Raw genomic sequence first — 27,639 nt, 5'->3', positions numbered from 1 at the left:
AATGCAACTGGGGGAGGCATCACTGCGGGAATGTCTGCGGATCCCGGAGCTGGAGGCCTGGCTTCTGGATTACAGCTGCCGGCACCGCCTGGAGCCCGTGGCCCGAGGTCAGAAACACAAACTCCACCTGTCACCGTTCCCCGTGCCCCAAACTGGGCTCAGGGTGAGGGGACCGGCCCCCTCCCGGTGGCCGGCCGCCTTCCCCACGGCCCCCTCCCGGTGGCCGGCCTCTTTCCCCCCTCCCCACAGTGACTGCCTTCAGCTCAATGCCGGTTGTCGCTGGGCTGCAGCTCCACAGACGGAGCATTCACTGAGTGTCTGACAGCCCAGACTGGCTGATACACAAACCGCCATCATCGCTGCTCTGCCCGTCCTGGGCTGTCCCTCCCACTCAGCAGCTGCTATTCCCTCATTCCCGGTATTCCCTCTCATTCCCGGTATTCCCTCATATTCCCGGTATTCCCTCATATTCCCGGTATTCCCTCTCATTCCCGGTATTCCCTCTCATTCCCGGTATTCCCTCTCATTCCCGGTATTCCCTCATATTCCCGGTATTCCCTCATATTCCCGGTATTCCCTCTCATTCCCGGTATTCCCTCTCATTCCGGTATTAGAAACCCTACAGTGCAGAAGGAGGCCATTCGGCCCATCGAGTCTGCACCGACCACAATCCCACCCAGGCCCTCCCCCCACATATTTTACCCGCTAATCCCTCTAACCTACGCATCCCAGGACTCTAAGGGACAATTTTTAACCTGGCCAATCAACCTAACCCGCACATTTTTGGACTGTGGGAGGAAACCGGAGCACCCGGAGGAAACCCACGCAGACACGAGGAGAATGTGCAAACTCCACACAGACAGTGACCCGAGCCGGGAATCGAACCCGGGACCCTGGAGCTGTGAAGCAGCAGTGCTAACCACTGTGCTACCGTGCCGCCCCTGTGCTACCGTGCCGCCCCTCATATTCCCTCATATTCCTGGTATTCCCTCTCATTCCCGGTATTCCCTCTCATTCCCGGTATTCCCTCTCATTCCCGGTATTCCCTCTCATTCCCGGTATTCCCTCTCATTCCCGGTATTCCCTCTCATTCCCGGTATTCCCGGTTTAATTTCTTTTGCAGGTTGCCTGGAGCAACAGGATATTGACATCTCCGATCTTGGAGTTCTGCCGCTTCGCCTAACCGCAGCCGCGGTGTGGAACAGTGTGAAAAAGCACCAGACAGAGAATTACGAGCGAGTCGTGGACTTTGTGAATGTCATCTGGCAACAGGCTACAGGCTTGGTCACTTATCGACATTACCTCAAAGTCTGCATTGCTTTCAAAGCCAAGGTACAAACCGTGCACTTCCCACTGCTGCTGTTTCCTTAAAGCAATCAAAGGAGAATTTGAAGCTCTGTTGGAAACACTCAGCAGATCTGGCAGTGCCCACAAATTTATTTGGAGGCACAAGCCACTAGCTTTCGGAGCGCTGCTCCTTCATCAGGTGAGTGGGAGTTCTGTTTGCAAACAGGGCAGATAAAGACACAAACTCAATTTACAGAATAATGATTGGAATGCGAGTCTTTACAGGTAATCAAGTCTTAAAGGTACAAATAATGTGTGATGCACCATCAATCGAGCAAAGACTAGTTTGTATGCAAGAACAAATAGGCTTTTATTAGCAAAGGACTTAGAGCACACCCATGCCGATGAACTGGTCCAGACTGAGGCGGGGGATGGGGAGCAGTCGCCTTTATACCTGGACCAGGGGGGGAGGAGTCTCGGGTAGGGCCGGCAGGGATGTGTCCAGACATGTCACATATACAGGTAATAAGCTAACAGTGGTTTACCACAATGTGAGTGGAGAGAGGGTTAAGCACAGGTTAAAGACATGTGTATTGTCTCCAGCCAGGACAGTTAGTGAGATTTTGCAAGCCCAGGCAAGTTGTGGGAGTTACAGATAGTGTGACATGAACCCAAGATCCTGGTTTAGGCTGTCCTCATGTGTGCGGAACCTGGCTATCAGTCTCTGCTCAGCGATTCTGCGCTGTCGTGTGTCGTGAAGGCCACCTTGGAGAATGCTTACCTGAAGATCAGAGGCCGAATGCCCGTGACCGCTGAAGTGTTCCCCAACAGGAAGAGAACAGTCTTGCCGGGTGATTGTCGAGCAGTGTTCATTCATCCGTTGTCGTAGCGTCTGCATGGTTTCCCCAATGTACCATGCCTCGGGACATCCTTTCCTGCAGCGTATCAGGTAGACAATGTTGGCCGAGTTGCAAGAGTAGGTACCGTGTACCTGGTGGATGGTGTTCTCACGTGGGATGATGGCACCCGTGTCGATGATCCGGCACGTCTTGCAGCGGTTGCTGTGGCAGGGTTGTGTGGTGTCGTGGTCACTGTTCTCCTGAAGGCTGGGTAGTTTGCTGTGGACAATGGTCTGTCTGAGGTTGTGCGGTTGTTTGAAGGCAAGAAGTGGGGGTGTGGGGATGGCCTTGGCAAGATGTTCATCTTCATCAATGACATGTTGAAGGCTCTGGAGGAGATGTCGTAGCTTCTCTGCCCCGGGGAAGTACTGGACAACGAAGGGTACTCTGTCCACCGTGTCCCGTGTTTGTCTTCTGAGGAGGTCGGTGCGGTTTTTCGCTGTGGCGCGTTGGAACTGTCGATCGATGAGTCGAGCACCATATCCTGTCCTTTTGAGGGCATCTTTCAGCGTTTGGAGGTGTCTGCTCAGATGAGGAGGATCGCAACAGACACCTCCAGACGCTGAAAGATGCCCTCATAAGAACAGGATATGGCACTCGACTCATCAAGTGACAATTCCAACGCGCCACAGCAAAAAACCGCACCGACCTCCTCAGAATACAAGCACGGGACACGGTGGACAGAGTACCCTTTGTCGTCCAGTACTTCCCCGGAGCGGAGAAGCTACGACATCTTCTCCAGAGCCTTCAACATGTCATTGATGAAGATGAACATCTCGCCAAGGCCATCCCCACACCCCCACTTCTTGCCTTCAAACAACCGCACAACCTCAAACAGACCATTGTCCGCAGCAAACTACCCAGCCTTCAGGAGAACAGTGACCACGACACCACACAACCCTGCCACAGCAACCTCTGCAAGACGTGCCGGATCATCGACACGGATGCCTTCATCTCACGTGAGAACACCATCTACCAGGTACCACGGTACATACACTTGCAACTCGGCCAATGTTGTCTACCTGATACGCTGCAGGAAAGGATGTCCCGAGGCATGGTACATTGGGGTGACCATGCAGATGCTACGACAACAGATGAATCATAGAAACTCTACAGTACAGAAAGAGGCCATTCGGCCCATCGAGTCTGCACCAACCACAATCCCACCCAGGCCCTACCCCCATATCCCTACATATTTTACCCGCTAATCCCTCTAATCTATGCATCCCAAGACACTAAGGGGCAATTTTAGCATGGCCAATCAACCTAACCCGCACATCTTTGGACTGTGGGAGGAAACCGGAGCACCCGGAGGAAACCCACACAAACACGAGGAGGATGTGCAAACTCCACACAGACAGTGACGCAAGCCAGGAATCGAACCCAGGTCCCTGGCGCTGTGAGGCAGCAGTGCTAACCACTGTGCTACCGTGCCGCCCCATAAATGAACATCGCTCGACAATCACCAGGCAAGACTGTTCTCTTCCTGTTGGGGAACACTTCAGCGGTCACGGTCATTTGGCCTCTGATCTTCGGGTAAGCGTTCTCCAAGGCGGCCTTCACGACACACGACAGCGCAGAGTCGCTGAGCAGAGACTGATAGCCAAGTTCCGCACACATGAGGACGGCCTAAACCGGGATCTTGGGTTCATGTCACACTATCAGTAACCCCCACGACTTGGCTGGGCTTGCAAAATCTCACTAACTGTTCTGGCTGGAGACAATACACATCTCTTTAACCTGTGCTTAACCCTCTCTCCACTCACATTGTCTGTACCTTTAAGACTTGATTATCTGTCAAGACTCGCATTGCAACCATTATTTTGTAAATTGAGTTTGTGCCTTTATATGCCCTGTTTGTGAACTGAAATCCCACTCACCTGATGAAGGAGCAGCGCTCTGAAAGCTAGTGGCTTTTGCTACCAAATAAACCTGTTGGACTTTAACCTGGTGTTGTTAGACTTACTGTGTTTACCCCAGTCCAACGCCGCCATCTCCACATCGTGCCCACAAAGACAGAGTTTCCGGTCATAACCTTTCAACAAACTTGGGAAAAGTCAGAGATGTCACAGGTTTTAAGTGAGTGTAAAAGTGGGTAGGAGGGAAAGCCTGTGATAGGGCGAAAGATGGAGGGATTAAATAACAAGAGAGGATAATGGGGAAAGTAAAGAAACAAAAGGTGGTTCTGGAAGAGGATTAAGAGAGAATAGCAGCATCTGAAATAATGGGTCAGAGTGTGTGGTTTGACATGGTTGTGCTGTGATTGTAAACAATGTGCAGGGGAATGGCACCGAGCCATGATGCTCGTTTGGAAAGCTGGTGCAGAGAATGATGGCCCCCTTGCACCTGGAAGACTGTAATGTCCCGAACTGAATGAAGATGAGCTGTTGTTCCTTGAGCCTGTGTTGAGCCATTTTAATTCTCTAGCCTCGACCGTGTACACGCTTCGAAGGAAACCTATCCGAATGTGAGCCACACTAGGAAATTATTAAACTGATGTGTAGTTCACTGGGAGCTGGGTGAGGCCACCCGATTGTCCGTTTTGCCGCCCGATTGTCCGTTTTGCCGCCCGATTGTCCGTTTTGCCGCCCGATTGTCCGTTTTGCCGCCCGATTGTCCGTTTTGCCGCCCGATTGTCCGTTTTGCCGCCCGATTGTCCGTTTTGCCGCCCGATTGTCCGTTTTGCCGCCCGATTAAGACCATAAGACCATAAGACATAGGAGCGGAAGTAAGGCCATTCGGCCCATCGAGTCCACTCCACCATTCAATCATGGTTGATTTCAACTCCATTTACCCGCTCTCTCCCCATAGCCCTTAATTCCTCGAGAAATCAAGAATTTATCAATTTCTGTCTTGAAGACGCTCAACGTCTCGGCCTCCACAGCCCTCTGTGGCAATGAATTCCACAGACCCACCACTCTCTGGCTGAAGAAATTTCTCCTCATCTCTGTTCTAAAGTGACTCCCTTTTATTCTAAGGCTGTGCCCCCGCGTCCTAGTCTCCCCTGTTAATGGAAACAACTTCCCTACGTCCATCCTATCTAAGCCGTTCATTATCTTGTAAGTTTCTATCAGATCTCCCCTCAACCTCCTAAACTCCAATGAATATAATCCCACGATCCTCAGACGTTCATCGTATGTCAGGCCTACCATTCCTGGGATCATCCGTGTGAATCTCCGCTGGACCCGCTCCAGTGCCAGTATGTCCTTCCTGAGGTGTGGGGCCCAAAATTGCTCACAGTACTCCAAATGGGGCCTAACCAGTGCTTTATAAAGCCTCAGAAGTACATCCCTGCTTTTGTATTCCAAGCCTCTTGAGATAAATGACAACATTACATTTGCTTTCTTAATTACGGACTCAACCTGCAAGTTTACCTTTAGAGAATCCTGGACTAGGACTCCCAAGTCCCTTTGCACTTTAGCATTATGAATTTTGTCACCGTTTAGAAAATAGTCCATGCCTCTATTCTTTTTTCCAAAGTGTACGACCTCGCACTTGCCCACGTTGAATTTCATCAGCCACTTCTTGGACCACTCTCCTAAACTGTCTAAATCTTTCTGCAGCCTCCCCACCTCCTCAATACTACCTGCCCCTCCACCTATCTTTGTATCATCGGCAAACTTGGCCAGAATGCTCCCAGTCCCGTTTTGCCGCCCGATTGTCCGTTTTGCCGCCCGATTGTCCGTTTTGCCACGATTCCAGCAGGTTTTCTCTCTCAATTCTTTCCCTGTCCAGCTGCTGATGGAGATGTTTGTGAAGCGGCAGAGTTTGTTGGACATTCTGCAGACCCTCGAGAAGTATTTTCCCAAAGTAATTGTCGATGACCCCAGGGTGGTAAGTTGTGGCTCATGACTGACCGATCTCTCCCTATTCCTGATACAATGGAAAAAATGCAAAGGGCCACAAACCAAATACAGTGTTTGCCCAACTGATCAACTCAACTCATCACCTTCCATCCACTAACTGCAAAACATTCTTCCTCCTGCCCAGAACATGCTGATTATTGTTAAATCAGAGAGACAGGAACATAGGATGGATTGGTGGGGGGGAAGGGGGCTGCAGGGAGGGTGCATGGGGAAATGGGCAGGGGAGGTGGTACACGGGGGAGTGAGCACGGGCCACGGGGAGTGGGGTGCACGGGGGAGTGGGGAAGGGGTGCACATGGAGGGGGCAGGGGGAGGTGGGTACATGGGGGAGGGGGCAGGGGGAGGTGGGTACACGGGGGAGGGGGAGGTCGGTACACTGGGAGGGGGCAGGGGGAGGTGGGTAAACTGGGAGGGGGCAGGGGGAGGTGGGTACACGGGGGAGGGGGAGGTCGGTACACTGGGAGGGGGCAGGGGGAGGTGGGTACACGGGGGAGGGGGAGGTCGGTACACTGGGAGGGGGCAGGGGGAGGTGGGTACACGGGGGAGGTCGGTACACTGGGAGGGGGCAGGGGGAGGTGGGTACACGGGGGAGGTAGGTACATGGGGTCGGGGGAGGTGGGTACACGGAGGAGGGGGAGGTGGGTACACTGGGAGGGGGCAGGGGGAGGTAGGTACATGGGGGAGGGGTCGGGGGAGGTGGGTACACGGGGGAGGGGGAGGTCGGTACACTGGGAGGGGGAGGTGGGTACACGGGGGAGGGGTCGGGGGAGGTCGGTACACTGGGAGGGGGAGGTGGGTACACGGGGGAGGGGTCGGGGGAGGTGGGTACACGGAGGAGGGGGAGTGGGCACAGGGGAGGGAGCAACAACATTGTGATTGTGAAACTTTTCTATTGTGTTCCTCTGAAGAGCAGGAGAGACGCTCACAAGGAGCGGCAATGCCGGCTACAGTTCCGCAAACTGGTTCTATTGTTGATCCGGGATGAGCAATACCGGGAAGAATTCCTGCAGGTAAGGATGGGAAGCTAGACTGAAGCTCCAATCAGATTCCCATCCCTTCCTCCCTCCCTCCCTCCCTTCACCGTGTGTCTCCTATTCGGACGGGACTCAGTGAGTGAGTGTGAACAGCACTGGATTGCTGTGGTTTGAGTCCACAGTTCTTGTTCTTTTTGTGCGTGTGGCCTCTCTCTCGTCCTGATCCGTTACGAGGATCTGATGTTGCTGCCTCCACCAAGCAGCCACTCCTGGTGTTGGTGACAGGTTATTTCAGTGGGCTGGGGGGTGGTAGGGGTGGGGCGGAGGTTTAAAAAAATGCTCACGCAGTTCCCTGCTGTCTCACTCTCCGCACCTTTAGCAGCATGAAATCTCCAACTCATTTCCCCTCCATTTTAAAGTTTATTTATTAGTCACAAGTAGGCTTACATTAACACTGCGATCCATTAACACTGAAAATCCCTTCATCGCCACACTCCGGCGCCTGTTCGGGTACACTGAGGGAGAATTTAGCATGGCCAATGCACCTAACCAGCACGTCTTTCAGACTGTGGGAGAAAACTGGAGGAAACCCAAGCAGATACGGGGAGAATGTGCAGACTCCACAAAGAGTGTCCCAAACCAGGAATTAAACCCAGGTCCTTGACGCTGTGAGGCAGCAGTGCTAACCACCATGCCACCTGGAGATTCTGACGCAATGTAGCCCCTAAACTCCCAGTTGCTTCACAAACGTGGCAACATTTCCTCTTGCTTGGGTACAAACTGAGACTCATCATAATGTCCTAACCGAAAGACAACAGCTCTGATGGTGCGAACATGGTTCAGCCCTCAATCTCTCTTCACAATGCCCCTCAGGCTGAGATTGTGAATTCCAGCAGCTTATTTCCATTGCTTTAGTTTGCCAAAAGCCTCCTGTCCCATGGGTCTTGGCTCAGCTCCTGCTCCGTGTGTCTGTTAAGTTTGGAGAATAACTTGTCTCAACTCAGTGACAGCAGTCAGTTATGGGGAAAGTGACTGAGTGTGTTGCTGTTTTCTGTTCCACTAAGGAAAGGCTGGAGGAAGAGTATGGCAGCTTATTCATGGCTTCGACTCTGAGACTGCTGTGGGAGTTCTTGGAGAGGTTGGAGAGCATCCTACCCCAACCCAGGATTGATCAGGTACTCACCAGAGAGTTGCTCTCTTGCGCGCTCTCTCTGGCGCATGCGCGTGCTCTCTCTCTGGCACGCGCACACTCTCTCTCTCTCTCTGGCGCATGCGCGTGCTCTCTCTCTGGCACGCACACACTCTCTCTCTCTCTCTCTGGCGCATGCGCGTGCTCTCTCTCTCTCTCTCTCAGGGGGGAGGCATGAGGCAGCTTTGGCTGAGAGGATTAAAGTGAATCCAAAGAGATTCTTTAAGTATATTAAAGAAAAAAGAATAACTGGAGAGATGATGTGGAGAGAACTGGAGAGAGAATAGGACCCCTCGAGGACCAAAGTGGAACATATGTGGAACCATAGGAGATGGGCGCAGTTCTCAATGAATATTTCTCCTGTGTTTACTGTGGAGAAAGACATGCAGACTTGGGAAGCTGGGAAAGTTAGTGGCGATATACTGGGGACAATTCGCATTACAGCAGAGGAGGTGATGGACATACTAAAATGTCTGAAGGTGGATAAATCTGGCCCTGACCAGGTATATCCAGGAACACTGCGTGAGACTGAAGAAGAAATTCCAGGAGCACTGGCTGAGATCATAGAATCATAGAAACCCTACATTAGAGAAAGAGGCCATTCGGCCCATCGAGTCTGCACCGACCACAATCCCACCCAGGCCCTACCCCTATATATCTTTGGACTGTGGGAGGAAACTGGAGCACCCGGAGGAAACCCACGCAGACACGAGGAGAATGTGCAAACTCCACACAGACAGTAACCCAAGCTGGGAATCGAACCCAGGTCCCTGGAGCTGTGAAGCAGCAGTGCTAACCACTGTGCTACCGTGCCGCCCATGTTTGCATCATATTTGCATCATTAGCCATGGGTGAGGTACCAGAAGACTGCAGGGTAGCAAATGTTGTGCCCTTATTTAAGAAGGACTGCAAAGAAAAACCTGGGAATTATAGACCAGTAAGCCTAACACCTGTGGTGGGTAAGTTACTAGAGAGGATTCTGGAAGGTAAGATATACAGGCATTTGGAAAGACAGGGTTTGATTAAGAGCAGTCAGCACGGCTTTGTGCATTGGGAGATCGTGCCTTACAAATTTGTTGGAGTATCTTTGATGAAGTGACCAGAAAGGTTGATGAGGGCAGGGTGGTAGATGTAGTCTACATGGACTTCAGTAAGGCCTTTGATAAAGTTCCACATGGTAGGCTGTTCTGGAAGGTTAGATCATATGGAATCCAGGGAGAGCTGGTAAATTGGATATACAATTGGTTTGATGGTAGGAAGCAGAGGGTAATGGTGGAAGGTTAGGATTATATTCACTGGAGTTTAAGAGTGAGAGGGGATCTCATAGAAACTTATAAAATTCTAACAGGGTTAGACAGGATAGATTCAGAAAGAATGTTCCCAATGGTGGGGGAGTCCAGAACTAGGGGTCATAGTTTGAGGATAAGGGGTAAACCTTTTAGAACTGAGGTGAGGAGAAATTTCTTCACCCAGAGGGTGGTGAATGTGTGGAATTCACTCCCACAGAAAGTAGTTGAGACTAAAACGTTGTCTGATTTCAAGAAGAAATTAGATATAGCTCTTGGGGAAATTAGATATAGCTCTTGGGGCTAAAGGGATCGGGGGGGGAAGACAGGATCAGGATATTGAATTTGATGATCAGCCATGATCCAAATGAATGGTGGAGCAGGCTGGAAGGGCTGAATGGCCTCCTCCTGCTTCTAGTTTCTATGTTTCTGTAATGTCCTAAAGGGCATTAGTGAACCTGATGAGTTTTTCCAACAATCGACAATGGTTTCATGGTCATCAGTAGATTCTTAATTCTGGATTTTTATTGAATTCAAATCTGCCATGCTAGGATTCGAACCCAGGTCTCCCAGAGCATCACCCTGGGTCTCTGGATTACTAGCCCAGTGACAATACCAGTATGCCACCGCCTGCCCTTGTCTTCAGTGGAAGGTACGTCTCATTCAAGACAGAGAGGAGGAGAAATCCATTAACCTGTGGCGTTTTCTTCCTCTGGGATCACTGGAAACTGGCTCATTGAATATATTGAAGGCCGAGTTAGATAAACAGAGGGTCTTGGTGAACAGGCAGGAAAGTGCAGCTGAGGTCATGAACCGATGAGCCGTGATCTTATTGAATGGCTCAAGGGATCACGTGGCCTGGTTCTGCTCCTGTTATGTCCACCCCACTTCTCGGCTCTCTGGGGCAATCGCTGTGAATACTTCCCCAGGTGTAGATTGGGGATGGTTCATCCTCACAGTCACTGATGACAGTCATTGGGAACACATTCAATCCCACCCCCTTTTCTCTCAACAGCTGCTGGCTGCCGATGTAAATGTCAGATGCCTCTCCCCGGCAGAGCAAAGCCTCCTGTCCATCCTGGTCAATCCACACACGAATATTCCTGACCTTCTCCTCACAGTGACGCAACGAGTCCGGGAGCAGAGGAACCAGGATCTGGGCGGTGAGTCCTGCAATGATTGTGTCTTTGACTGTTTCCTGCCTTGGCTCTCACTGTGCTAATAATCCCAGGATTGAGGGTTCAGATCTCACCATGTTTAGTTTTAAAAACCTGCAAATATAAATCATGTCTCGGTAAAGGGGACCGTGAAACCCATTTGGTTCATTCATGTCCTTTCGGGAAGGAAATCTGCCGTCCTTACCCGGTCTGGGCCTGTGCGAGACTCCAAATCAATCTTCAGTTCTGAAGTGAGCTCGCAATACCTGCAGACCTCCCCGTGGAGCGCGCACGCCCTGGCACCTGCCCACACGCCCTGGCACCTGCCCACACGCCCTGGCACCTGCCCACACGCCCTGGCACCTGCCCACACGCCCTGGCACCTGCCCACACGCTCTGGCACCTGCCCACACGCCCTGGCATCTGCCCACACGCCTGCACACACGCCCTGGCACCTGCCCACACGCCCTGGCAGCCCTGGCAGCTGCAGCTGGAATTTTATGCACCCCCACCACATATTCACAGGTGGGCAAGGTACATGAAACCCAGCAGATGCCATGCCCACCACCACACACACGCCCTTATCTCCACTGACATTAAGGGGGGACCAACCCCTCTGGGTTGTAGGCCTCATTGTACATCCGCCAGTAACCAGCACATAGCTGGGGGGAGGTCCGAATGCTTTCACTCACAGGCTAGTGTCTGCCAAGGGGCAGGGTACAACCTCCATTGTGGGCCACTTCCCACCCCAGGTTCATCCTCCCTGAGCCCCAACACCGTCCCCCACCCCCAGTGGAGTGCCCCTCCCCCTTTAACAAACTCCCCAAATTACTATCAGCTGACTGTGCTTGGAATCTGGACTCCATTTGCAAAGCTGCACCCAGGCCTGTTTATTTATAGTCTTTGCAAAGGAAACTACAACAACTAGACTAGACCAGTTAACTAATTAACTATTGTGGTTTGTGTGACCCTGCCTAAGGCTGAAGCTTCTAGGTAAATATCAGTTAAATGCTAACCGCAGACTAGATTTTTAGAAATACATTGACACTTAAAACTCCCGACTCACTAAATTCAGGTCATTCTGCTTGGAATCTGCACCCCGTCTGAGAGTGTAGAGGGAGCTTTATTCTGTATCTAACCCCGTGCTGTACCTGTCCTGGGAGTGTTTGATGGGGGACAGTGTAGAGGGAGCTTTATTCTGTATCTAACCCCGTGCTGTACCTGTCCTGGGAGTGTTTGATGGGGACAGTGTAGAGGGAGCTTTATTCTGTATCTAACCCCGTGCTGTACCTGTCCTGGGAGTGTTTGATGGGGACAGTGTAGAGGGAGCTTTACTCTGTATCCTTTTTTTTAAAACCCCTAAGCTAATCCCAATTGCCCGCATTTGGCCCATATCCCTCTATACCCATCGTACCCATGTAACTGTCTAAATGCTTTTTAAAAGATAAAATTGTACCCGCCTCTACTACTACCTCTGGCAGCTTGTTCCAGACACTCACCACCCTGTGTGTGAAAAAACTGCCCCTCTGGACACTTTTGTATCTCTCCCCTCTCACCTTAAACCTCTGCCCTCTAGTTTTAGACTCCCCTACCTTTGGGAAAAGATATTGACTATCTAGTTGATCTGTGCCCCTCATTATTTTATAGACCTCTATAAGGTCACCCCTCAGCCTCCTACCTGTCCTGGGAGTGTTTGATGGGGTCAGTGTAGAGGGAGCTTTACTCTGTATCCAACCCCGTCCTGTACCTGTCCTGGGAGTGTTTGATGGGGACAGTGTAGAGGGAGCTTTATTCTGTATCTAACCTGTGCTGTACCTGTCCTGGGAGTGTTTGATGGGGACAGTGTAGAGGGAGCTTTATTCTGTATCTAACCCGTGCTGTACCTAGAGTCATAGAGGTTTACAGCATGGAAACAGGCCCTTCGGCCCAACTTGTCCATGCCGCCCTTTTTTTTTAAAACCCCAAGGCTATTCCCAATTGCCCGCATTTGGCCCATATCCCTCTATACCCATCGTACCCATGTAACTAAATGCTTTTTAAAAGATAAAATTGTACCTGCCTCTACTACTACCTCTGGCAGCTTGTTCCAGACACTCACCACCCACTGTGTGAAAAAATTGCCCCTCTGGACACTTTTGTATCTCTCCCCTCTCGCCTTAAACCTATGCCCTCTAGTTTTAGACTCCCCTACCTTTGGGAAAAGATATTGACTATCTACCTTGTCTATGCCCCTCATTATTTTATAGACCTCTCTAAGATCACCCCTCAGCCTCCTACCTGTCCTGGGAGTGTTTGATGGCGACAGTGTAGAGGGAGCTTTACTCTGTATCTAACCCCGTGCTGTACCTGTCCTGGGAGTGTTTGATGGGGGACAGTGTAGAGGGAGCTTTACTCTGTATCTAACCCCGTGCTGTACCTGTCCTGGGAGTGTTTGATGGGGACAGTGTAGAGGGAGCTTTACTCTGTATCTAACCCCGTGCTGTATCTGTCCTGGGAGTGTTTGATGGGGGTCAGTGTAGAGGGAGCTTTACTCTGTATTCGGTTACGTTCACCTTAGTGATGGAAAGGGATAGGCATGAACCTCGGGCCAGTGGTTTTAGCTGGGGGAAGGGTAATTATGAGGCTATTAGGAGAGAATTAGGAAACATAGGTTGGACTAGGAGATTACAGGGACTGGGAACGTCCGACATGTGGAGTTTTTTCAAGGAGCAGCTACTGCGAGTCTGTGATAGGTATGTCCCTGTCAGGCAAGGAGGAATTGGTAGGGCTAGGGAACCGTGGTGCACCAAAAAAGTTTCTTTGTTGGTTAAAAAGAAAAAGGAGGCTTATGTTCGGATGAGACGTGAGCACTCGGGTAGTGCACTAGAAAGCTTTAGATTGGCTAAGAGGGAGTTGAAGAGCGAGCTTAGAAGGGCTAAAAGGGGACATGAGAAGACTTTGGCGGATAGGGTTAAAGAGAATCCTAAGGCGTTCTATAGGTATGTCAAGAACAGAAGGTTGGTTAGGGCAAGTTTAGGGCCAGTTATAGATGGCAGAGGGAAGTTATGTGTGGAACCGGAGGAGATTGGTGAAGCATTGAACCAATATTTCTCTTCGGTGTTCACGCAAGGGGACATGAATATAGCTGAGGAGGACACTGGGTTGCAAGGGAGTGGAATAGACAGTATTACAGTTGATAAGGAGGATGTGCAGGATATTCTGGAGGGTCTGAAAATAGATAAATCCCCTGGTCCGGATGGGATTTATCCAAGGATTCTCTGGGAGGCAAGAGAAGTGATTGCAGAGCCTCTGGCTCTGATCTTCAGGTCGTCGTTGGCCTCTGGTATAGTACCAGAAGATTGGAGGTTAGCGAATGTTGTCCCATTGTTTAAGAAGGGGAACAGAGACTTCCCCGGGAATTATAGACCGGTGAGTCTCACTTCTGTTGTCGGCAAGATGTTGGAAAAAATTATAAGGGATAGGATTTATAGTTATTTGGAGAGTAATGAATTGATAGGTGATAGTCAGCATGGTTTTGTGGCAGGTAGGTCGTGCCTTACTAACCTTATTGAGTTTTTTGAGAAAGTGACCAAGGAGGTGGATGGGGGCAAGGCAGTGGACGTGGTATATATGGATTTTAGTAAGGCGTTTGATAAGGTTCACCATGGTAGGCTTCTGCAGAAAATGCAGATGTATGGGATTGGGGGTGATCTAGGAAATTGGATCAGGAATTGGCTAGCGGATAGGAAACAGAGGGTGGTGGTTGATAGTAAATATTCATCATGGAGTGCGGTTACAAGTGGTGTACCTCAGGGATCTGTTTTGGGGCCACTGCTGTTTGTAATATTTATTAATGATCTGGATGAGGGTATAGTTGGGTGGATTAGCAAATTTGCTGATGACACCAAAGTCGGTGGTGTGGTAGACAGTGAGGAAGGGTGTCGTAGTTTGCAGGAAGACTTAGACAGGTTGCAAAGTTGGGCCGAGAGGTGGCGGATGGAGTTTAATGCGGAGAAGTGTGAGGTAATTCACTTTGGTAGGAATAACAGATGTGTTGAGTATAGGGCTAACGGGAGGACTTTGAATAGTGTGGAGGAGCAGAGGGATCTAGGTGTATGTGTGCATAGATCCCTGAAAGTTGGGAATCAAGTAGATAAGGTTGTTAAGAAGGCATATGGTGTCTTGGCGTTTATTGGTAGGGGGATTGAATTTAGGAGTCGTAGCGTTATGTTGCAACTGTACACAACTCTGGTGCGGCCGCACTTGGAGTACTGTGTGCAGTTCTGGTCCCCACATTACAGGAAGGATGTGGAGGCTTTGGAGAGGGTGCAGAGGAGGTTTACCAGGATGTTGCCTGGTATGGAGGGGAGATCCTATGAGGAGAGGCTGAGGGATTTGGGATTGTTTTCGCTGGAAAGGCGGCGGCTAAGAGGGGATCTTATTGAAACTTATAAGATGATTAGAGGTTTAGATAGGGTGGATAGTGATAGCCTTTTTCCTCTGATGGAGAAATCCAGCACGAGGGGGCATGGCTTTAAATTGAGGGGGGTTAGTTATAGAACCGATGTCAGGGGTAGGTTCTTTACCCAGAGGGTGGTGAGGGATTGGAATGCCCTGCCAGCATCAGTAGTAAATGCGCCGAGTTTGGGGGCGTTTAAGAGATCCGTAGATAGGTTCATGGACGAAAAGAAATTGGTTTAGGTTGGAGGGTCACAGTTTTTTTTTTTAACTGGTCGGTGCAACATCGTGGGCCGAAGGGCCTGTTCTGCGCTGTAATGTTCTATGTATCTAACCCCGTGCTGTACCTGTCCTGGGAGTGTTTGATGGGGACAGTGTAGAGGGAGCTTTATTCTGTATCTAACCTGTGCTGCACCTGTCCTGGGAGTGTTTGATGGGGACAGTGTAGAGGGAGCTTTATTCTGTACCTAGAGTCATAGAGGTTTACAGCATGGAAACAGGCCCTTCGGCCCAACATGTCCATGCCGCCCTTTTTTTTTTAAAACCCCAAGGCTATTCCCAATTGCCCGCATTTGGCCCATATCCCTCTATACCCATCGTACCCATGTAACTAAATGCTTTTTAAAAGATAAAATTGTACCCGCCTCTACTACTACCTCTGGCAGCTTGTTCCAGACACTCACCACCCTCTGTGTGAAAAAATTGCCCCTCTGGACACTTTTGTATCTCTCCCCTCTCGCCTTAAACCTATGCCCTCTAGTTTTAGACTCCCCTACCTTTGGGAAAAGATATTGACTACCTTGTCTATGCCCCTCATTATTTTATAGACCTCTCTAAGATCACCCCTCAGCCTCCTACCTGTCCTGGGAGTGTTTGATGGGGGACAGTGTAGAGGGAGCTTTACTCTGTATCTAACCCTGTGCTGTACCTGTCCTGGGAGTGTTTGATGGGGACAGTGTAGAGGGAGCTTTACTCTGTATCTAACCCTGTGCTGTACCTGTCCTGGGAGTGTTTGATGGGGACAGTGTAGAGGGAGCTTTACTCTGTATCTAACCCTGTGCTGTACCTGTCCTGGGAGTGTTTGATGGGGACAGTGTAGAGGGAGCTTTACTCTGTATCTAACCCTGTGCTGTACCTGTCCTGGGAGTGTTTGATGGGGACAGTGTAGAGGGAGCTTTAGAACATAGAACATAGAACATTACAGCGCAGAACAGGCCCTTCGGCCCACGATGTTGCACCGACCAGTTAAAAAAAAAACTGTGACCCTCCAACCTAAACCAATTTCTTTTCGTCCATGAACCTATCTACGGATCTCTTAAACGCCCCCAAACTAGGCGCATTTACAACTGATGCTGGCAGGGCATTCCAATCCCTCACCACCCTCTGGGTAAAGAACCTACCCCTGACATCGGTTCTATAACTACCCCCCCTCAATTTAAAGCCATGCCCCCTCGTGCTGGATTTCTCCATCAGAGGAAAAAGGCTATCACTATCCACCCTATCTAAACCTCTAATCATCTTATATGTTTCAATAAGATCCCCTCTTAGCCGCCGCCTTTCCAGCGAAAACAATCCCAAATCCCTCAGCCTCTCCTCATAGGATCTCCCCTCCATACCAGGCAACATCCTGGTAAACCTCCTCTGCACCCTCTCCAAAGCCTCCACATCCTTCCTGTAATGTGGGGACCAGAACTGCACACAGTACTCCAAGTGCGGCCGCACCAGAGTTGTGTACAGTTGCAACATAACGCTACGACTCCTAAATTCAATCCCCCTACCAATAAACGCCAAGACACCATATGCCTTCTTAACAACCTTATCTACTTGATTCCCAACTTTCAGGGATCTATGCACACATACACCTAGATCCCTCTGCTCCTCCACACTATTCAAAGTCCTCCCGTTAGCCCTATACTCAACACATCTGTTATTCCTACCAAAGTGAATTACCTCACACTTCTCCGCATTAAACTCCATCCGCCACCTCTCGGCCCAACTTTGCAACCTGTCTAAGTCTTCCTGCAAACTACGACACCCTTCCTCACTGTCTACCACACCACCGACTTTGGTGTCATCAGCAAATTTGCTAATCCACCCAACTATACCCTCATCCAGATCATTAATAAATATTACAAACAGCAGTGGCCCCAAAACAGATCCCTGAGGTACACCACTTGTAACCGCACTCCATGATGAATATTTACTATCAACCACCACCCTCTGTTTCCTATCCGCTAGCCAATTCCTGATCCAATTTCCTAGATCACCCCCAATCCCATACATCTGCATTTTCTGCAGAAGCCTACCATGGTGAACCTTATCAAACGCCTTACTAAAATCCATATATACCACGTCCACTGCCTTGCCCCCATCCACCTCCTTGGTCACTTTCTCAAAAAACTCAATAAGGTTAGTAAGGCACGACCTACCTGCCACAAAACCATGCTGACTATCACCTATCAATTCATTACTCTCCAAATAACTATAAATCCTATCCCTTATAATTTTTTCCAACATCTTGCCGACAACAGAAGTGAGACTCACCGGTCTATAATTCCCGGGGAAGTCTCTGTTCCCCTTCTTAAACAATGGGACAACATTCGCTAACCTCCAATCTTCTGGTACTATACCAGAGGCCAACGACGACCTGAAGATCAGAGCCAGAGGCTCTGCAATCACTTCTCTTGCCTCCCAGAGAATCCTTGGATAAATCCCATCCGGACCAGGGGATTTATCTATTTTCAGACCCTCCAGAATATCCTGCACATCCTCCTTATCAACTGTAATACTGTCTATTCTACTCCCCTGCAACCCAGTGTCCTCCTCAGCTATATTCATGTCCCCTTGCGTGAACACCGAAGAGAAATATTGGTTCAATGCTTCACCAATCTCCTCCGGTTCCACACATAACTTCCCTCTGCCATCTATAACTGGCCCTAAACTTGCCCTAACCAACCTTCTGTTCTTGACATACCTATAGAACGCCTTAGGATTCTCTTTAACCCTATCCGCCAAAGTCTTCTCATGTCCCCTTTTAGCCCTTCTAAGCTCGCTCTTCAACTCCCTCTTAGCCAATCTAAAGCTTTCTAGTGCACTACCCGAGTGCTCACGTCTCATCCGAACATAAGCCTCCTTTTTCTTTTTAACCAACAAAGAAACTTTTTTGGTGCACCACGGTTCCCTAGCCTTACCAATTCCTCCTTGCCTGACAGGGACATACCTATCACAGACTCGCAGTAGCTGCTCCTTGAAAAAACTCCACATGTCGGACGTTCCCAGTCCCTGTAATCTCCTAGTCCAACCTATGTTTCCTAATTCTCTCCTAATAGCCTCATAATTACCCTTCCCCCAGCTAAAACCACTGGCCCGAGGTTCATGCCTATCCCTTTCCATCACTAAGGTGAACGTAACCGAATTGTGGTCACTATCACCAAAATGCACACCAACTTCCAAGTCTAGCACCTGGTCTGGCTCATTTCCCAGCACCAGATCCAATATAGCCTCACCTCTAGTTGGCCTGTCTACATACTGAGTCAAAAAACCTTCCTGCACGCTTTGAACAAAAACTGACCCCTCTAACGAGCTAGAGCTATAACAATTCCAGTCAATATTAGTCTGTATCTAACCCTGTGCTGTACTCTGTATCTAACCCTGTGCTGTACCTGTCCTGGGAGTGTTTGATGGGGACAGTGTAGAGGGAGCTTTATTCTGTATCTAACCCCGTGCTGTACCTGTCCTGGGAGTGTTTGATGGGGACAGTGTAGAGGGAGCTTTATTCTGTATCTAACCCTGTGCTGTACCTGTCCTGGGAGTGTTTGATGGGGACAGTGTAGAGGGAGTTTACTCTGTATCTAACCCCATGCTGTACCTGTCCTGGGAGTGTTTGATGGGGACAGTGTAGAGGGAGCTTTACTCTGTATCTAACCCCGTGCTGTACCTGTCCTGGGAGTGTTTGATGGGGACAGTGTAGAGGGAGCTTTACTCTGTATCTAACCCCGTGCTGTACCTGTCCTGGGAGTGTTTGATGGGGACAGTGTAGAGGGAGCTTTACTCTGTATCTAACCCCGTGCTGTACCTGTCCTGGGAGTGTTTGATGGGGACAGTGTAGAGGGAGCTTTACTCTGTATCTAACCCCGTGCTGTACCTGTCCTGGGAGTGTTTGATGGGGACAGTGTAGAGGGAGCTTTATTCTGTATCTAACCCCGTGCTGTACCTGTCCTGGGAGTGTTTGATGGGGACAGTGTAGAGGGAGCTTTATTCTGTATCTAACCTGTGCTGTACCTGTCCTGCGAGTGTTTGATGGGGACGGTGTAGAGGGAGCTTTACTCTGTATCTAACCCCGTGCTGTACCTGTCCTGGGAGTGTTTGATAGGGACAGTGTAGAGGGAGCTTTACTCTGTATCTAACCCCATGCTGTACCTGTCCTGGGAGTGTTTGATGGGGACAGTGTAGAGGGAGCTTTATTCTGTATCTAACCCCGTGCTGTATCGGTCACATTGACAGTCTTCACTTTGAGCATTAATACTTGCCAAATCTGTTCAGAGCCACAATTCCAAAGCACCGATGACTCGATATTTACATATAAATAAAATTGTTTCAGATCACAGTCGGAGTGAGAGACATTCTGGAATTCCCCAAATCAGCTCCTCAATGCAAACTGCCCTGAGTGAAGGCCATCGTACTGGAACAGAGCGAATATCCCTCATGCTCCATAAGAATGGATGTGATCCATCCCATGGCAATGTGAAAGGTCGAGCAGAGTGGAGGAAGGAGCTTTCAGAGCAGTGGGTGGGAGTTCCACTCCCTGAAGGAGGACCTGAAGCCCAGGAAAGAGAGCAGCAAAGTCAGATAAGTACCGGAGCCGGTGTGAAGGTGAACTCTCTGCGAAATGAGGTATTGGCTGCAGCAGACACCGGGGAGATTGACTCTCCATTGACTCGAGGTCAAAACCTGGTCTTCTTTGCTTTACAGTTTGACCAGTCATGTGATGAAGATGTTGAGAAGCAGCAAATGCTGAAGTTCTCCCCTCCCAACCCACTGCAATCTCAGGTTGACTTGGACAGCAGCAACGCAGTGCCAGCCCAGAGCTCCTTCCAGCCCCAGAGTCCTGAGCCTCCGTCCCAACCAGTCACTCCCTCAGGACTGGACTCAAATACTCACCTTTCCACCAGTAAAAGGCACCGCGGCACAGTTCCAGCTGGCCAGGCACATCCTGGCTGCCTGTCACATTCACCAACCCGGTCTCGGGGACCTGGCATTGACCTGGAGTTACTGGCAGCAGCACCGCTGTCTCTGCATGTTCAGGAGACCCTCTCACGTTCCCCACTGTTCCAGCCCAAGGTCTCCCTGCTCAGGCTTGCTGCTGGCCCGAGTGCTCGAGCTGTGCCTGCGGAGTGGGGATTACAGAGAAATGATTCCAGTGGAGATGGAGTGGAACTTGGTGCAGCAGTTAACTCCCCAGAGCAGAATCCACACACCTTTCCATGGAACCTACGTAAAAGACCCCAGCAGAGCTCCACGGATCAGACTATTGAACAGGTGATGCTGAACAGCTCTGACATTAGCCTGTTCTCCTCCAGTGAGGAATCCCTTCAGTCCAACACCAGTGACTCTGAATACTTCCCATTCTGTAGCCAGATTAATCACTCAGACTGGCAGAGGAACTCACTCGGGCAATTCATTGGGTCTAAAGGCTGATGGCTTGATAGCCTTTTACAGCTACAGTATAAAGGAAAGAGAATTTTAGTCACAACTACACAAAGCCCTGCAGTGCTGTGTAGAATCTGGGTACTGCCCTCAGGATATATTGGCCTTGGAAAGAGCGCAGTGCAGATTCATCAGCGTGTTACCAAGTGTTTACAGGATGCGCTGGACAGACTCAGCCAGTCTGGCAGCATCTCAGGAGAGATCAGTTTATATATTAGTGTCACAAGTAGGCTTACAGTAACACTCCAATGAAGTTACTGTGAAAATCCCCTAGTTGCCACACTGCAGCGCCTGTTCGGGTACACTGAGGGAGAATTTGGCACGTCTTTCGGACTGTGGGAGGAAACCAAAGCACCCGGAGGAAACCCATGCAGACACGGGGAGAACGTGCAGATTTTGCACAGACAGTGACCCAAGCCGGGAATTGAACCCGGGTCCCTGGCGCTGAGAGGCAGCAGTGCTAACCACTGTGCCAGTTTTTTAACTCGCGACTTCTGTGTTTTGACTGGTTTTTAGGATCTTTAATTTTATGGTGTAGCTAAATAATCTCTTCCTGCTGGCGTGAGACTCGAGGACAAAGAACAACAAATTCCCTAAATCAGAGGCAGATAATCAGGAGTGAAATTAGGGAACACATCCCAAAGTGTGGTGAAAATGTGAAATACATAAAGCAGTAAATGCGAACTCAGTCATTTTAAATTGGAGATGGATAGATTCTCCTATCAGTAAAAGCTGGTAAGTGAACTGGAGCCAGGGTGGGGGGGTGGAGATTGGGTTCAGATCTGTCTTGATCTCGCTATTAGTGGAACAGGCTCAAGGCGCCACATGGCCTCTTGTTCCTGTGGGATTTTTAAAAATATGTTTAATTGAGTTTTTCCATTTTTATAAACAGAACACAGCCTTCAGCACAGTCATTTCACCAAAACTGAACTATCATCGCAATTGGTTCATCTCACCCGGCACTTCCACGTACAAGCAATCGAGCAACAGGACAGGGAGAAAAAAGAAATGGAATAGGGGCGCACATCCTTGTGTACATTATATTGGGGGCAATTTTATGTTTATCTAGAAACCCCAAAATCAACAACACAGGATTCATCTCAAAGGTTGCATCAAAAATAGTAACACGCTATCAGTGTGTAATCTTATGGTGCTTTCCACCAATAGTCAAACCAAATACCAAAGGGTTTTGCCTAATTGCCTCACTAAGGACTCTACAGCAATTGCAACCAACAGTGGGGATAGAGGGCAACTCTGCCAAAATTATTAGATCTGTAACAGTTAGTGGGAACTGCAGCAAGTGGGTTTTAATAAAGCGTTTGTGTCCATTTATCAATATCCCCCCCCCCCAGTCCAAATTTAACTCCTGTAACATAAATAGTTCCACTCCACTGTGGGGAGGCAGTGGTATCGTCACTGGATTAGTATCCCAAAGACCCCGGGCACAGTGTAGGGACTGGGGTTCGAATCCAGCCACGACAAATGGTGATATTTGAATTCAATAAAAATCCGGAATTAAAAGTCTACTGATGACCACGAAACCATTGTCGATTGTCATAAAAACCCATCTAGTTCACTAATGTCCTTTAGGGAAGGAAATCTGCTGTCCTTGCTCGGTCTGGCCTACATGTGACTCCAGATCCTCAACAGTGTGCTTGACTCTCAAATGCCCTCTGAAATAGAGGGCAGTTAGGGATGGGCAATAAATGCTGGCCCAGCTAGCCACGCCCACATCCCATAAATGAATTTTAAAAAATCAAATGCCTTCTATGCTTTGAGTGAAAGCACCAAGCTATCTATCGCCTGTTTTTGAGAAACCTGAATGATATTTAATCATCTCCTGCATTGTTACATGAATTAGAGCCTTTTATAAACCCGTCTGATCACCCTGGATAATTAAAGGAAGATTTTTTTCTGGACACAAAGCTAGTATTTCAGATAGTAATTTAAAATCTATGAAAATTGAGACTGGTCTATAGGAGGGACAATCATCTGGATTCTTGCCTATCTTCAAAATTAAAGAAATATTTGCTTCTCTAAGCGACTCAGTCACACATACCAATTAAAGGTTCTGTTAGCAAATCTATGAATTCCTTATAAAACTCACTTCTAAAACTATCAGTTCCCAGAGCTTTACCAGATTGAACATCTTTCAATGGGGATAATACTTCTCTTTTGCAATAGGAGCATTTAAAGTTGACCTTTGGTCCAGTAATTGTTGGGAGTTCAAAGAAAGAGAAAAATTGCTTTATATGCCTTACTGCATCTCCAGACTGATCTGTTTTATATACATCGACAAAGAAACATTTAAATACCTTTTTAATATTCTCAGTCTTAAACATCCTATAGCCCTTTGAATCCAACATAGGAAAAATAGTCTGACTTTCCTCTTTGTAAGGAGAACTAATTACCCATTTGGGCGATTTCCAAATGTGTGTTGTTTTTGTTTAGTAAGGTTTATACACCTTTCAGCATGTTGAGTCAACAAGGAATCCAAAGCTGTTCGGACTGCATTCATTTCAACACTAAATGGCTGGGATTTTTTACCCCACTCTCTCTCTCTCTCTCTCTCTGTTTTGGCCAGTTTGATTTCTACATGACGCTGTCACTCAGCACTTTTCACTTTCTGTTGGTCATTTCCTCAGTCTCCCACAGGACAGGGGCTGACTTCAGAAAGGGAATTGTTTGAATTAATAAAGATCAAATTTGGATTAAAAATAAGAGATAACATTGTGACCTTGAAGCAGAGATGTGTTAAATCTTACAATCACATATCCCCTTGAGTGAAAATGCAAGGATCGGAGATCACAATACTACCATGGAGCCAGAAACCACTGACTGTCATCTTGTTTGTGGCATGAAAAAATAACCAGTTCTGGGATTACGTTGGTGAAGAGCAGAGAAGGTGAACTCTTTATCCTTGGTGTGAATGCCTTCGCCTGTTCAGTGCGTGGATTCCTAATTATTGGAAGTTTGTCCATCGAAGGATTTAGGTGGCAGCTGAAGTCCCCTCAACTTGTTGATTCTAATTCAGCAAAATTCACAAAGACTTTACTAACAAAATCAGGAGAATAATTTGGAAGGCCATATTCATTATCAAAATACTTTCCCCATGTAGCATTCCTGTAACAATCTCATACCTTTTCCCTTTATCCTCCACACAGTTCTCCAGTCTAAAGGGCACATTTTTATTAATCAAAACCGCAACTCTCAAAATGAGGTAGAAATCTCTTGTCCAATCCAGTCTGCCTTCAATTTCAAATGTTCCTCGTCATCTAGAAGTTTCCTGTACCCAAGCAATGTCAACTTCCTCCCTATTGAGAAAAGACAGAATCTTTTTTTCTTTAAATAGGATGGTGTCTCTCTCTGTCCTCCCCCTCCGCACATACATAGAATCCCTATAGTGGGGAGGCCATTTGGCCCATTGAGTCTGCACCAACTCTCTGAAAGAACAAAGGACACCATAAGATATACAGTATTATTAATGTACGTATAGAAAAGGAGGAAGGATTTTCCCATACAGCCCTAATATCATAGAACCTGCAAAGCATGTTCCTTAACTAGAAAGAATATGCCAAAGGATATTATTCATTAAAGACATGTATGAGTCCCTGCCATTAAGTACAATACTCGCTGGAGTGCTCAGTTACTGAACCGTCTGTCAGAATGAGCAGTATCAGCCCAGAATTAAAGACAATTTGAGGGGAAAAGGGATGAAGTTCAGACTTTATAGTAAACTGCAATCTGCTACCAATGATATTCAGCAGTGGAATCTGAATTGTTGCCTTTCACCGAGTTGGCTTTAGCAGGGTATTGAATGTTCTTGTGGGGTTGTTGAATGTCACCCTCAGTAAGGCAGGATACCATGGGGTAGATTGTGCTCCAATGGCCTTCAGTCATCATCTAACTTCACTGAAACCCTTGCGCCTTTGCTGTTTCGTGCTGAAAAATCTTGAACAAAACCTTTGCTCCGTCATAGAGCGAGAGGCCCCATTGCCTCAATCTGCCGCCATCACTTTTTGCCGATCTCTGAAGTTATGAAAACATATAATTATTGGGGGGGGGGGTCATTGGTTGCGCCTGGGCCTAAAATCAAGTAAGTGGTGTGCCCTTTCTAATCTAAAACGTTTTAGATTAGAAAGGACTTATTTTAACCAGGAGCTTATCCTCAGCTCCTTCTGGCAAAGTGACAATCCCAACATTTTTCTCCAGCCTCAGTTCTCCGGATCATCCCAGTATTCCGGCATACTGAGCAGTTGTTTTTCCATGGATTGTATTCTGCTGCGCTACAGTGCGCACACTGATATTTTGCATCAATAAATCAAGTTTCTCATTGATGTCTTTGATAATATGAGCAGTCAGCAGTAACTCCTGTGACACAGCCAGTCAGCAGCTGCCTCACTCACCGAGGCACCTTGTTGAAGAGGCGACCCCACCCCAGCTGCCTCCAACCATGCTCTCGTTGTTAGTTTTCTTAATATTTCTTGACATTTTGTCAGCAAAGTTTGACCAGAAGTCTTCCAGGGACATAATGTGGAGTTTTCATCCCCGAATCAGCTGAGTACGAGCACAATAAATGAAAGGATTTCTCGCTGAGTCGAGGCAGAGCTCACAGGAAACAATTATTTCTGTGCTCGAATCACATAACGCGCTCCACCCCCACCACACCCCGCGCCCCCCCACACCCCACCGTGGGATTTTGAAGAGTTTGGAAATGAGTCTTTGTGTCCCAGCCGCCTGCCATGTCTGGAACAAAAGCTGCTGCAATCCCAGAACTGCGGCACCACTCTGCAGGCTTCGTGCTAAAGTGGATGCAGCTTATACTTACTGTAAAACATGTATAAATCACAGGGCACTTACATCCCATTATATCAGTGAATCTTCAGTCCATTGTACCTGTTCAACTGATCGCACTCCACCAGCTCTTTCCCCATAGCCCTGCACATTTCCCCCCTTCAAGTATTCATCCAATTCCTTTAATCAGTCAGGATTTAATGTACAGCTGAAGGATTTAACATTTACATAACTCTAGATAATTGTATTCGAATAGTACATTCACAGCCAGCAGTTGCTACCAGAAATTACGGCATTTGGTTTTCTTGTGCCTGCCGCACAGTCTGTTTTAACTCTTATACGATGGACTAAGAATTGCGAGTAAACTTCTTGTTAGTACAACCAATATTTATTTAAAACACACAATCAATAATCACCCACCCAACCAACAGAAAGTTATCGTACAGAGGAACTTGCTGCTGTAGACGGATTGTGTGTCGCTCTAATGTTTGTCAGAAACTGAACTACACAGTTGAAAATATTAAACTTGTAAATGTTTTTGATCCCGAATTATGATATACGGAATCTATCCAGTGGGGTAGCACAGTGGTTAGCACTGCTGCCTCACAGCGTCAGGGACCCGGGTTCGATTCCTGGCTTGGGTCACTGTGTGGAGTTTGCACATTTTCCCCGTGTCTGCATGGGTTTCCTCCGGGTGCTCTGGTTTCCTCCCACAGCCTGAAAGACGTGCTGGTTAGGTGCATTGACCATGCTAAATTCTCCCTCAGTGTACTCGAATGTAGCGACTAGGGGATTTTCGCAGTAACTTCATTGCAGTGTTAATGTAAGCCTACTTGTGACACGAATAAATAAACTTTAAACAGTGCTTTGTCAACTCTGTCCTTGCAACAAACTCTGAGCCTTTTAATTCTGGTGCTTCCATTTCAATTGATTCCCATTGGTAGTTTCACAGTTTATTTTTTAGTTATTTCCCTTTCTCCATCCTCATTAAATGCACCGACAGATGTTTCCAGTCTGAGATTTCTGTCACTTTTGTCCACTTCACTAATGCTTACCTACTCCAGAACCTTTATCCACATCACAGGAGCCACAGTCCATCCAGAACCTGCGGTCGAGAATCACGCAAGAAGCTCAGTTTAACCACTCCAGGTTGACATTCCCAGTGTCCATGACGCTATTAGAAAAGATGGGAGTTTCCCCAGTGTCCAAACCAATATTTATCCCCCACCAACATCACTAACACACATTACCTGGTTATGATCACACTGAATTATTGTCACATGTATTGGTATACAGTGAAAGGTATTGTTTCTTGCGTGCTATACAGTCAAAGCATACAGTACATAGAGTACATGGCGGGAGGAGAGGATGCAGAATGTAGTGTTACAGTTATAGCTAGGGTGTAGAGAAAGATCAACTTCATATAAGGTAGGTCCATTCAAAAGTTTGATGGCAGCAGGAAAGAAGCTGTTCTTGAGTCGGTTGGTACGTGACCTCAGACTTTTGTATCTTTTACCTGATGGAAAAAGGTGGAAGAGAGAATGTCTGGGGTGGGTGGGGTCCTTGATTATGCTGGCTGCTTTGCCGAGGCAGCAGGAAGTGTAGACAGTGTCTCTGGATGGGAGGCTGGTTTGTGTGATGGATTGGGCTACATTCACAACCCTTTGTAATTTCTTGCAATTTTGGTCAGAGCAGGAGCCATACCAAGCTGTGATACAAGAAAAAATGCTTTCTATGGTGTATCTGTAAAAGTTGGTGAGAGTTGTAGCTGACATGCCAAATTTCCTGAGTCTTCTGAGACTGTAGAGGCGTTCGTGGGATTTCTTAAATTTAGTGTCCACATGAAGGGACCAGGACAGGTTGCTGGTGATCTGGACACAGAAACTTGAAGCTCTCGACCACTTCCATTTCATCCCCATTAATGTAGACAGGGGCATGTTCTCCTTTACACTTCCTGAAGTCGATGACAATCTCCTTCGTTTTACTGACATTCAGAGAGATTATTGTCATCGCAAGAGTTCACCAGATTCTCTATCTCATTCCT

General features: G+C 48.2%; 2 protein-coding genes across 2 annotated transcripts in view; one reads left to right on the top strand and one right to left on the bottom strand.

Moving 5' to 3' along the window:
* kiaa0513 (KIAA0513 ortholog) overlaps positions 1–27,639 on the bottom strand; it is a 140,399-nt gene that overhangs the window by 24,335 nt on the left and 88,425 nt on the right. The window lies entirely within an intron of this gene.
* LOC144493183 (uncharacterized) lies at positions 2–26,573 on the top strand. The gene is made up of 8 exons (XM_078212078.1): positions 2–107; positions 1,124–1,332; positions 5,922–6,020; positions 6,961–7,062; positions 8,091–8,201; positions 10,517–10,664; positions 19,696–20,633; positions 21,694–26,573. Exons 1-8 carry the CDS (start codon positions 2–4, stop codon positions 21,868–21,870), a joined length of 1,890 nt encoding a protein of 629 aa, XP_078068204.1. The 3' UTR covers positions 21,871–26,573.

Source organism: Mustelus asterias, chromosome 4 (genome assembly GCF_964213995.1).
Source record: "Mustelus asterias chromosome 4, sMusAst1.hap1.1, whole genome shotgun sequence".
Lineage (NCBI taxonomy): Eukaryota > Metazoa > Chordata > Chondrichthyes > Carcharhiniformes > Triakidae > Mustelus > Mustelus asterias.
This window is presented reverse-complemented; position numbering and strand designations above follow the sequence as displayed.

What these genes read in the sequence shown, in the direction of transcription:
- LOC144493183 (XM_078212078.1), top strand. Translation starts at nt 2, where the DNA reads ATGCAACTGGGGGAGGCATCACTGCGGGAATGTCTGCGGATCCCGGAG. An exon ending in CCCAACCCAGGATTGATCAG is followed by an intron (nt 8,202 to 10,516) that starts GTACTCACCAGA and finishes TTCTCTCAACAG; the next exon opens with CTGCTGGCTGCCGATGTAAA. An exon ending in CGGATCAGACTATTGAACAG is followed by an intron (nt 20,634 to 21,693) that starts GTGATGCTGAAC and finishes TTTTATAAACAG; the next exon opens with AACACAGCCTTCAGCACAGT.